Source organism: Lactuca saligna, chromosome 1 (genome assembly GCF_052625555.1).
Source record: "Lactuca saligna cultivar CGN05327 chromosome 1, ASM5262555v1, whole genome shotgun sequence".
Taxonomy (NCBI): domain Eukaryota; kingdom Viridiplantae; phylum Streptophyta; class Magnoliopsida; order Asterales; family Asteraceae; genus Lactuca; species Lactuca saligna.
This window is the reverse complement of record NC_136417.1, coordinates 110,897,377-110,910,930: the sequence shown is the minus strand read 5'-3', so window position 1 is coordinate 110,910,930 and position 13,554 is coordinate 110,897,377. Positions and strand designations below refer to the sequence as shown.

At 25.7% G+C, this 13,554-nt stretch overlaps 1 protein-coding gene across 1 annotated transcript; it reads right to left on the bottom strand.

The window, feature by feature from the left end:
- Positions 1-338: 338 nt before the first annotated feature.
- Positions 339-12,973, bottom strand: SCPL40 (serine carboxypeptidase-like 40). Its single transcript, XM_078992195.1, has 8 exons — positions 12,523-12,973; positions 5,659-5,766; positions 5,303-5,577; positions 2,393-2,653; positions 2,157-2,275; positions 1,431-1,523; positions 1,075-1,180; positions 339-762 (listed from the first exon to the last, which is right to left on the bottom strand). Exons 1-8 carry the CDS (start codon positions 12,893-12,895, stop codon positions 607-609), a joined length of 1,491 nt encoding a protein of 496 aa, XP_078848321.1. The 5' UTR covers positions 12,896-12,973; the 3' UTR covers positions 339-606.
- Positions 12,974-13,554: the final 581 nt, after the last annotated feature.

Below are 13,554 nucleotides of genomic sequence, written 5' to 3'. Positions count from 1 at the left end.
AAAAAATTAACAAACTTTTTCAATTTAGTTCAAGTCATGTCGAAGAACCTCTCTTTTGTTTTGGATCGGGCCTACGGTATGCATCGATCGGCCTTGGTTCGGATTAGTGTATACATAATCCCCCCCCCCCCCCCCCCCCCCCCCCCCCAATTGTGGCTGTGACTTTTCCAAATTTATTGGCTCAGAGTCTCTTTCTTGAAGATGCCTAATAGCCTAATACGGACACACAAGATTTCTTGATAATGTAGCCCACGTCCCAAACAAAAGTTGTAGGGAACAATGAATCGGGACAACAACATTTCAAATATAAACAACACCGGAATATATACATTATGATATATTTTCATCCTAAAAACACATCTTGAGATTCGGATTTATATCTATCGATTAATTCACAAATTAATTTAATCCTCAATCGTATTACGAGACAATTCATCATATTCCAAACTTCTAAACATATTATTTGTTTGTGGTGGCTAGAAAATCAATGAAAAACGACTTATATCACCAATAATCAACAATTAAATTGGCCTAATTACAATTAATCAATAGAAAACATCTGCAGATTTTGTGAAAGAATAATTTATCAAGACGTATTGAATCATATCAACGTTTTGAAGAATCCCTTAGTGGCTTTCCTGACAAAAAGTGCTTGATGAGTGCAAGTGCCCTCTTTGGTTGGTAGCTTGGCACCTGGTGACCTGCCCCTAGAACCGTCGCTAATGTTAGATCTCCTTTGTAAACTTGTACAAATCCAGCAGCCTGTCATTAATAATATAACATAAGTTAATTCCATTTTTAATCCATCAATTTAGTGGTTACTAAGGGCTTATAGCATCTAAAAAAACGTTCAATTATTATTTTTTGATAAAAGGGTTATTAATCTAGTAGTAACTCAAAAGTTGACAACATTGTCATCTGAAAGCATCATGTGATATTTAAAACATATACATAACCAAAAGGTTAGCAACAAGTAGTGCAATTCACATTGGAATCGAAACTCTTATAATTTAGACTCTAACTTATGACTCTTTTTGAATCATATCCTAGGGTATGTTTAAATGATAATTTTACCTCTCCTTGATGAAACCATGGATGCCATTTGGTTTTTATAGAAAGCTTCATGGAATTAATGGAGTACTTGGTTGAGGTAATTGGTACCCTCGCATCGGTATCTCCGCTGTAATAAAAGTAAAAGAAGGTTTCATATGCATTTGTTACACATAGACCAAACTAGAAAAATGGCAAATGTGTGACCAAACAAATGTGTCGCTAGTTGTTTTAATTTTGTCATCAAGATTCAAGAACACGAAGAATATGGACAACTTTACAAAAACTAGATAAATGGTTGAAAGTATTGGATATAAATTTTAAATCTATACGTGTTAAATCTTGAATAATTTTTATTGTATTTCGGTTTATAGAATTACCTGAATACCCAAACGCGGAGCTTAAACTTCATGAATTCCCTAAGGAGTGGAATAACTGTTGTGGCGCTATCTGCCCAACCTTTAAGGATTTCACTGCATGATTTCGACATCACAACTTTATACAGTTAGATAGAAATTATATTTCACGACACTTCTTTACTTTACGTGATCCACAAATGAGTTGTATGTATGCTTCATGTTGTTTCTTTTAAACTTACTAAATTAATGCGTATAAGTGTTAATTCTATGTAGAAAAAGTGACAACTTAATACAGAAAATTAGAGAAAGACTCGTTCTCTCATTAAAGTCCAAACATTTTTATTAATTTTCCATCAATTATTTTAGTTTCCTAAGATTCGGTCATCTTTTCAAAATATATACTTTTAAAATTTATTTATCTAGACACCACTTATTGAAAAAGTTCAAAAAAACAAATAAGCTACAAGTAGCTTATTTATCGAGTTTTTTTTATGATGTCGTGTTTGGAAGACAAAAAGTAGTTTATAAGCTAACTCATAATCTAGCTTTTTGAAAAGCTACATAGACTAACTTTTTAAGAGTTTTTTTAAAAAATTTCAAATATACCTCTTAATTAATTATTAAAAAAATACTCTTAAATATCACTTTATATAATTTTATATATTTCAGTTAGTTTTATCAAACGTTATTTTTTATCAGTTAGCTTTTGAGCTATCAGCTAATACGCCAAACATAACATAAATGTACCTGCATGGTTCCCAATCATGATTGAGTTTTGTTACATTCGCATGGATAGCCTTTTGAACATCTTGACGATTCATGTAAGCATAAGTGTAGTAGTCGCTACAAGGATCAATATTTTGCCACTATATGCACCAAAAAATTGCGTACAAACAATTAGCGACAAATCAACTGTTGCAATAACTTTCTATGGATCCAATAATTTATTTATTTACAAACTTATAAAAGAGTAAAGCCCATACCGATGTCTTCTTTGGTTTTCTAGTAAGGTTTCCATCAAAGCATAAAGGAGCATAGATGTTGTAGATGTCAAGAGCTTCAATGTTATAATCAGCATCATTTGTAGCGTCAATGCATGTATCTGGTTGTGTGATTGCATTTGGTGAAAAGTTACAATCATTTCGGATTATGGAAGCAGTCTCATCGGAAATTATGGCATGTGATCCGAAGTAATCATACATCCCTATTGTATCTGTCTCATCATTGATCACTGCGTTTCCAATCTGTAAATATAGATTCATTTTGAAAAATTCAAATTAGTGCTAGAAACATAAGTCATTTACTTCAATGACAACTTTTGCAATGTCACATAATTTTATTCTCTTAAGCAAGTGCCAAATGTGACAAACAAAATAATGTTGAATTGTGTATAAAGGGATGATGGCAATTGGCAATTGGCAAGTAGCTCTCACCATGGACCATGTTCTTTTGTGATTTTATAATTAATGAGCTTTCTAGGAAACCATAAGAACATATGACCACATAACATGCACCATGACCCTACCCTAAAATGTAGTTTGGAAATTGGAAACTAGTAGACCATAGTTGCATTTACAATAATAATAATAATAATAATAATAATAATAATAATAATAATAATAATAATAAAAAGTAGAACATAGTTGGTGGGAAAGAATTGCTGTGACATTAAAAGTTTGCATTTGTATGGATGAATGATCTTTGATTGGACAAGGTGTTACCTAGAATCAATATGGTATATATATCGGGTTTTCTTTTGAGTGACTGGTCCTTTTATTTATAATAATTTAATTTCACTTTTTGTTTCCTTAATCGTTCTGTTGTATTAATATAGTTGAAATTTGAGAATGCTACTTAATTAATTTCAAACGGATTACATGTACAAGACGTATTTCAAAATCAATATTTAGGACTAGGCCAAGAGTTTCAATTTATATGAATACTAAAGTAGGTGTGAGCTCATGTATTAAATGAGTGTATTTAAAACAATGTATACAGGGGCGGAGCTAGAATTTTAAATTAGCGGGGGTTAAGACATACATCGTAAAAATATAGAGAGGGTGCTTTAACTGATAATACAATAATACCAATGAAGTTAGGGAGGGCAAAACACTCACTAGCCCCCCTACTCGCTCCGCCAATGTATAAACATTTGAAAATTTTAAATTTATAACAAAAATAAGAAAAATATTGAATTGCTAAAATTAAAGTGTTTTTGTTTTTCTTTTAAATTTAAACAAATCATTTAGATAAAATAATCAAAGCAAATTAATGAGATTTTATTTTAAAATTTTAAAATTATAAAGAAAGTCAATTAATGAAATTGATATACATTATTATTAAATTTAAATACCATAGGAAAGTTAATAAAATAGGAAAACCACAAAATTACACATAGAATAAAAATTAATTCAAAATAACTACTAAATGACATGTGGTAAAATGAATTAGTGTGTGACAAGTGGCAAAAAAAACCTTCATTTATTAAATAAGATGATTAACAATATTTCAAAACCATATCTAAATTTTCTATCTTACTTAACTTTTCACAAATAGATTTAACAAATTATTTTACAAAATACTAAAATCCTTGTAATAAAGGTTTAGTATGACACTTATAATGTTTATAGCATCTATAATTTATAGTTTAATGACCAAAATGGTTGAATGCAGTAGACTATTTATGCTATTTTTGACGTACAAGTTGAAATGTTAGCTTTTAATTGAAAAATTAGTTGATAGTTGAAAAACTAATTATTAAATAAAAAACTAGTTAATAACTAAAAAACTAACTGACAAAAAAAAAACTGTTAGGTAAAACTAGCTGAAAAACTAACTGAAATATATAAAATGATATAAAATCACATTTTAAATGAATATACTTCTTTAATTAATTATGAGGTATATCTGAAATTTTTTAAAAAACTTCTAAAAAGTTAGTTTAATTAGCTTTTTGAAAAACTAGCTTATAAACTATTTTTCGAATTAACAAACATGACAACATAAAAAAAAAAACTCGAAAAATAAGCTACTTGTGATGCGCTGAAGATAACCTTAATTGACATGAAATAAAGTAAATCAATCATATTCGGATGACACGATGCCATTCAAATGGATATAAATTTCAATGACTATTAAACTAGTTAATAAGATAAACTTTTATAATATAAAATTTTAAAAATAATTAATTTTTATAGAACATGTTTTATTGAACTTATATAAAGTTGAATGTATTATAAGAAAAAAAAATCTCAAATTTGATTATATATTATGAATGCCACTAACACAAATTAAAATCTCTATCAAACTAAGGTCATCTCCGATGGAAGTTCAATGGAGAGTTTAATGGGGAGTTTAATCTCATTAAACTCAACATCCCCATTGTGGAAAAATAACTAGGATTCAATGGGATGGGGAGTTTAATCCTCACACACACACACACACACACATATATATATATATATATATATATATATATATATATATATATATATTATTTTAAATTTTTAATTAATGTTAGTTTTAATTGTAGTTTTTAATTTTTAATTTCATGCTAATTAATTTTTAAAAAAAGTAACAATAAATAAAAAAGAAAATGATAAATGATGTGACAATCTATTAAATTGTATAGAGTTTAATGGAGTGTAGAGTTTAATGGGAAAAATATATAGTGAGTGAAATGTACATGTGTCAATGTGTCAATCCATTAAACTCATACAAGTTCAATGCATTAAAGATGGTCTATATAGACAAAAGTAATAAACCTCTATTGATCCTCTCATTTGAACCCACACATTTAAGCTAACGTTTATAATGGACCACCTTTGATCGGACTTGATAAAAAGCTTTCGATAATAATAAATCTAAAATTACAAGGTTCGAAGAACACTTACGAGGATCCCTTTAAGATTGATAAGGGTTTTGTTTGCGATCAAATTGTGGTAAATTATTGTGTGGGCGAGTTGAGGCACATAATGTCCTGCATAGCTCTCTCCCGATAGATAGAACTCCCTTCCTTTATACTCGGGAAATCTCTCTAGCCAATTCAACAAGAACACATAGTTATCTGCTGCGGTTGATTTATCACCACCTTTCTTGTAATCTGATGATGTGTTAGAATATGAATACCCTACTCCCGCAGGTGACTCCAAAAACAAAACGTTTGCAGCTGAAAATTACATAAATTTTGATATAATTATCTAAGCAATTTAAATCGTTTGCAAAATTTATCGATGTTATAAATTGTTACCATGATTCCAAGAAAATTTGTTTCTGTAAAGAGTTTTGCCATCGCTATTGACTCGAAATGGTCCGAGCTCTTGCATTGCTCCATAGGCGAGCGACGAACAACCCGGCCCTGATACATGTCATGTAATCGAACATTTAGCGAATATAAACATTTATGCAAAATTTCAATAATAATATTAGATAAAAAAAATATTAAAAGTTAATGAGACAAAAACAAATTGCATTTTCTATATCACAAAAAAGATATATATAAAACAATATGAGATATGAGATTGTGACTCCCTTGAATCTCTCGATTCTACATAAAAAAATAGATGCCCTTCATATCATCAATTCATCATCTTGAAAATAACTCTAAAAACATGTACTTTTTTATTTTAAACAAGAGATGTTTTTTCATAAAACAAGCAACAACTAGCCAAAAGGAATAAAAATAATTTCATATCCGGTCCAACCCGGTTCAGGCTCATGTACAAGCTTAAAATATGATGTATTTATTTGCATGTGCATGTCATGTGAAAGAGTCACTAGGGGGTAATGATCATATGCACATGTGACACTGTCATTCCACCATGTCCATAGAAATGATTCCACAGCATGATGATCTGTTTATTATGTGGTATTATTTTCTTCAAACTATTATAACTTTTGGAACTATTAGCGACAAGTGATGTGTGGCTTCATTTATTTACGACAGTTTGCTTGTATTATTGCCATCAATGTGGACGCAAACACAAGCAAAAGCATAATAAATAAACTCAAGATTCCTTTTGATAAATTATTAGTCATCTCTTGGATTATTAATTGTTTAATAGTTATTCATCTCTTGGTTTATTAATTGTCGTGTCCTTTCATAATTGTACGCAACTGCTGCCACTAGTGTCTAAACAAACATGAAATGACATAGAACCTTCCACACATGCTTGAGAGATAAAAGAAACTAATAACCCTTACTCTTTCTTTATAATTTATTAGTTAAAAATTAAATATATTTTTTATTTTTTTTTCCGATAAATCATTCTCTCCAATTAAATAGTGATATATGTAATATTTAATAAAATTCAATAATATTTTATTATATTAAAATAACACATGTCATCATTTAATTAGATAGAAAGATTTATAAGAAGAATAGTAGAATGCTATTTAATTTTCTTTATGTTCTTTTTTTACATTTTTTTTTTAATTTCAAGGTTTGTAATTTGAATTTCTATGTTTTTTTTGTGTGTGTTGTATTTTCATTTTATTTTATTTTTTAAAAATGTTATGTTTAAATTATTTATTTTGTATATTAAAAAAAATAATATATCAGGTGTGGCTACAAACACCTATCAAATGGTAAGTTTTGGTAAGAATGTGACTAGTGATGTGATATTGTGACACTATACCAATTAACCTTATAAAACATTTGATGATAGATGAAGGTAGTTATGTAATGAAATGAGAAAATAATGAAATTGATTAGTATATCTCATTTCATATGTTCGGTATTATGAATTTAAAGGCAAATGAAGGGAAGGAACTATGTAGTATACTAATCGATATAATTATAATGAATTAAAACAACTTACAGGTATATTTAATTGATTCGAAGTTGTAGAATAAATGAATCAAACATATTGTTTCTTATATATAAATTTTTTAAACCATTTGAAACTACATCTAGGGTCGGTTTGTGGATTTCTAAAGGCTTTTTTTTTTTTTTTTAATAATATATAACAAAATTGATTAATACTTCGATAAAAATTCGACACCTAATATATTGACGGTAATTATATTAATGATTGAAATAAAAAAATGTTTATTTCTAAATAATCGACGACCTTCATTGTGAATAAAGTGGGAAAGCCACATGATTTCAAGGATATTAATGGAATGACGAGTGATTGCTGATTTTTTTTTATTTTTTTTATTTTTTTTATTTATTTATTTATTTATTTTTAAATTTCCATCGAAATTTTCCGTGTACATGAGAAAATATTTCGGGCCCTTTTAGTGACACAGGTATGTACGATTGCATAGCCCGGCCCCTCAAGTCTCACCGGGATTACATTTAACTGAAAATAATATTATTTTTGAAAATAAACTTGAATTAAAATTGAATTATACCATAAAATAATTTGTATATAAGTATGATTTATTTCTTTTAATTATATATTATAAGTACGATAAATTGATAAAAAAAATAATAATAAATTAAATATGATGGAAATTTAAAATAATATTATAATAAATTATATTGTATTAATATTAAAAAAACAATTTCGTGAATGGTAAATTTTTTTTTAATCAGAACCGTCTACTAGATCAATCTCTTCCCTTCATTTTATTTATATTTATATTTTTGTTTTTTTGCCCCACATGCGTGGGTAAAAATGTCAATAGCTTTTTCTTATACCCAACCTTTTTTTTTCAATAAGTTTACGTTTTTCCTTAAAATAATTTTATACATATTATTTTAGTTCTCTGTAATATTTTTTTGTCACTAGTATTTTAATATTTCATCAATACTGAAAACTAACTTCATAAATAGTAATCCGATTTATATATCTTCTGCAATACTTATTTGTTTATTTATTTATTTTATAAATCTTTTTAAACTTTAAAGGGCGTTTGATCTCTTATTTTTATTTTATTGTCTCTCGTTTTTTTTTAATTACATCAGTTGTGGTACCCATTTATTACATTGATTAATTTTAAAAAAAATAAATATAAAAGTTAAAATATTTGAAAACTTTAAATTTATAATAAAATAAGAAAAATAATAAATTATTAGAATAGAAATATTTTTTATTTTTTAAATTTACACAAATAATTTAAATAAATAAAAGAAAATAATAAACTTTAATTTTGAAAAGTTTGAAATAAAAATGTAAGTTCATTAATAAAATCCATTTACTACTACATTTATTGTAATTATTATATTAAAATATTATATGAAATTTAATAAAATAGAAAAACTCATAAAATGACATTTGAAAAAAATTAATTCAAAATAACTATAAAATAACATTTGACAAATTAAATGAAAATGTAACAAATGACAAAAACACTTTTATTTATTAGAGAAGATTTTTTCATTAGGTATTTAAAATTCATTGTGAATTTGGTCATATAGTTTTCCTTTTTAGGATTTAAGTTTTTGGCACATCTTTTAAAATTTTATATCCATTTTAGTCTTTTATTTTTTTCATTTTATATTTTTGGCTCATTTTACACTTTATTTAATTCAAATTTCTTTAAAAAAAATTCTCAATTTTTTTTTCTAAACATTTATTATATATTTTTTAAAAGTTAGGATTTTTAAAATTAGTTTTTTACAACTTTGTTTTATATGAAATCTTTTTATAAAATTTGTTATTTCTAAGAAATTAACTTTCCTGTAAATACATTTATATTCGTTTTATATACGTAGTTGTAAGATATCTCCATTCCTAAAAATTCTCTTTTAAATTAGTAGTCTATTTTTACAAAATTACACTACATATATATATATATATATATATATATATATATATATATATATATATATATATATATATTATAATTTTAATCGTTTTTAAATATATTTTTTTGTTATATTTTTAATCTTTTCAAACAAAATTAATTTCCTTAACATTTTATAGTTTTATAAACATCTAAAAAAGTTTTTTAGAAAAATAATAAGTTAAATATATTGGAAACTTAAATTTAAATTAAAATAAAATATATTATTATTTAATTTGGAATAAGCACCACAATTCTAAACAAATATTAGACTACTCATAAATCTAATTATGTTTCCGAAGACTTAAATCTATAACCTCAAAGAATGAAGATAACAACAATAATTTAGGTTAGATGTTATTTGTAGAATATATATATATATATATATATATATATATATATATATATATATATATATATATATATATATATATATATATATATATATATATATATGTTTAGGTTCTATAAAAAACAAAAACCCTTAAAAAACCATAAAAATATATAAAAAATAGTTAGAGATCACAAAAAAAAAATTTAAGTTTTTATGAAAAAATCGCAGGTTTTTCAACAGATTCACTGATTTTTTTTTGAATTTTTTATTATTTTTTTAAAAAATTGGTTTTTTATTTTTTTCAGCGAATTTATTCAAAAACCTACGATTTTTTTATAAAAATCTTTTTTTTTAAAAGGTTTTGTAATCTCTAAGTATTTTTTTATGTAATTTTATGATTTTTAAGGTTTTTTGTTTTTCAAATAACTCTTTCAAAATATATATATATATATATATATATATATATATATATATATATATATATATATATATATATATATATATATATATATATATATATATATATAAAACGTTTATCACATCTATTTTGTGTATGTGTCTGGGATAGAATACACCTACAAATATATATATATATATATATATATATATATATATATATATATATATATATATATATATATAAATTATTTTTATGAAAACTTGTTAAATTTGTAATTAATATCATAAATAATATTTTTTTCAGAATAAATTCGCATCAAGTTTTTCATGTATGAGTTCGTATTTTGTTTATTGATACACTCACGCAAAAAAAAATAAATAAATAAAAAATAAAAAATATTTGTCTAAAACATTAAAAACTAGAGTGTATTATAGTAGAATGACATTTTTATTGTAGAAAAATGAGAATATATTATAACAGAATAAAAGTATATTCTACAAAAATACACTATCGTTCTTCATATTCCATACAAAATTTGTTATATTTTAAGTGCGTAGATCTATAAACAAAGGACGAACTCATACATTACGAATTTAATTAGTTTTATAAAAAAGAGAACTATTATTATGGATATCATTTAATATACATTCAATTCTAAAAATAATTTGATATCTATCTTTATTTAATTAAATAATTATTTAATTTACTAAATTACTATTGATGTATTGTACCACATAATAAATATAAAAAAAAAAAATGAACAAAAGACAGAACTCATATATCATGAATTTAATTAGTTTTTATAAAAAAAGAATTATTATTTTGGATATCATTTAATATACATTAAATTATAAAAATAATTTAATATCTATGTTTATTTAATTAAATAATTATTTAATTTAATAAATTACTATTGGTGTATTGTATCAGATAATAAATATAAAAAAACATGAACTTAACACTATATATATATATATATATATATATATATATATATATATATATATATATATATATATATATATATATATATATATATATATATAGGGACGGTTGTTAGGGGTTTCCGGTGTGGTACCGGTAACCTCTAACTTTTCTGACCGCAGTGTAAAAATTTTCGATTTATTGATTTTTTTTCAACTATTTTTCATGTATCGGCAACATCTATTATATATATATATATATATATATATATATATATATATATATATATATATATATATATATATATATATATATATATATATATATTATCGTTGAAGATTTGAGGTACCAGTACATGTTTGAGGGCATGACCGTATGAGTGAGTGTGTATTTGATTTTTTATATGCTAATGATAATGATCGGTACATGTAATAACACCCAAAATATATATAAAAATGTGTCATTTCTTTCTATTGTGTCAAAAAATATATTCGCAAATTTGTGTTTCAATTTTCCGTGGATTACGACATACTTGACACTGTGTTATCTTGAGAGTACGTTACAACCTGACAAATTACAATTCAATATTAATGTTCAAATATCTAAAATATGCAAGTTTTATTATATTTTTTATAAAATGAAGGCACTGATTGAGGCGATGTTTGCAAATTAGTACACGGAAGTAGGTGTATGATGTTGGTTCGTCCTTGAAAAGACAAACACTCCGTCAACTCCTCAACCTTCTTCACATCATTATGTCTTTTCTCTTTAGGTTATTTAATTGTATATCATATACAAATAAGTAAGTTAATAAAACATAATTTAAAGCAACTTTCTCTTTCACAAAAATCAAAGTTTTATGATTTATAAAAAAAATATTTAATTAACAAATGTCTCATTAATAACGACATCACAAAGGTAATAATTGAAAGTATTAATCATAATGCTATAAATAAAATTTTGACGTCTAAACCGGACACAACGCAAAACCTGAACCTCTAAACATTACTTTTAGAAATATGAATTATAATTATAATAAATTCTAAACAAATTATGGATACATGTCACTTTTAAACTATCTCCCTTTCAAAAATCAACAAAAATTACGTAAAAGCCCTTTAAGTGTATCCACTTAAATCTTATCTTAAATTATATCAACCGGTAAATTTATAATTATATTCGATTGATTGTCTTTCACTTTTCCTTTTTTTTTTTTTTTTTTTTTTTTTTTTTTTTTTTTTTTTTTTGTATAAGTCAAGTTTCCTATTAGGTGGCAGTTATTAAATTTTTTTGCATCATATATATATATATATTGAGAGAGAGAGAGAGAGAGAGAGAGAGAGAGAGAGAGAGAGAGAGAGAGAGAGAGAGAGAGAGAGAGAGAGAGAGAGAGAGAGAGAGAGAGAGAGAGAGAGAGAGAGAGAGAGAGAGAGAGAGAGTCAAATACACTCTAGCCTACACTTTGTCCAACCTTGGCACCTCCGGTGGATAGGGAAAATGATATCACATGACATGGTACCATAATTTTAAACTTTCAAGGATTCTTGAAAAGTTTCAACACTTTTGGGTGGTTTTTCTATATCATTTCTTTTTGTAAAACCACTTTTCAAATCGTATCCGAAAACATAAAAGTCCATATAACTTATACTATATAATACTAACAAATTATCGACTACTTTATACCTATACAAAATTCAAATTCAAGATACATAAATAATTACCTCCATTAAGCCAAAGAAGAAGTGGCAAAGTCTCCTTAGATTTTTCAGCTTCAACAAAATAATAATAAAACGCTCGGCCAGCAGATTCGTTCACGGTGACATAACCACCATACTGATCAAATTTCACGTAAGGTTGGCCAGGCAGTTTCTCGATCTTATCCTTCGCTTTTAAACCTTGTTGAGGAAGAACTACTCTTTCTTTATGTAAATGTTTTGGGTGTTCGAAATGGCTTGTGTTTACAGAAGGGTTTTTTGAGAGCTTGGCTTTGTTGAGTCGAACAAGAGAATGGAGCTGTTTGTTGGCATGGGTTTGATGAACTAATACTGAAAGGAAGAGAGAAAGAAAAAGAGCTAAAAGTCTTTTATTCGCCATTGTTGTCTTTCTCTAGAGCAAGAAAGTTGGAAAGAGAGACGAGATAAGTTATAATGGTTTAGGGTTCGGATCGAGACTGTGTGTTGGTTTTATATGCGAAGAGTGTGGTTGACGTATACTTGTGATACGTACATGTTGGTCTCAACTACTTTGAATGATAAGGGACAAGTTTTCCTTTGGTTAATGGGCTAAAACTGAAGGACTAGTAATATATTATCGTTTATTTGTTAATTGACTTGTGTAAGTTTTGTGTTTTTTATTATTATTATAAAGTTATATTTTTATTTTTTCATTCGAAATGTTGTATTTAATATCCGATTATGTTGTTATATATTTTTTTTATCTGGACATAATTATTATTAGTACAAAAAGGGCATACAGTTACAATTTTATTGAAACAAGTCTGACATATTTTTGATTATTTTAGTAGATAAATGTCACTAATAAAATTCTTGTATAGTTTTAGTTACATTTTTTTATTGATTCACATGACTTATATAGTATTTCGAAACATTTGGCCACGATTTAAAATAAAAAAATGTGACATTTTACTTGTCACGATTTGAAAATGTGGTAGTCATTAAGAATATTTTTGTAATTGTTTTTGTAAGAGACCGTAAAACATATATGGTCATTTGAAATAATTATATATGTATCTA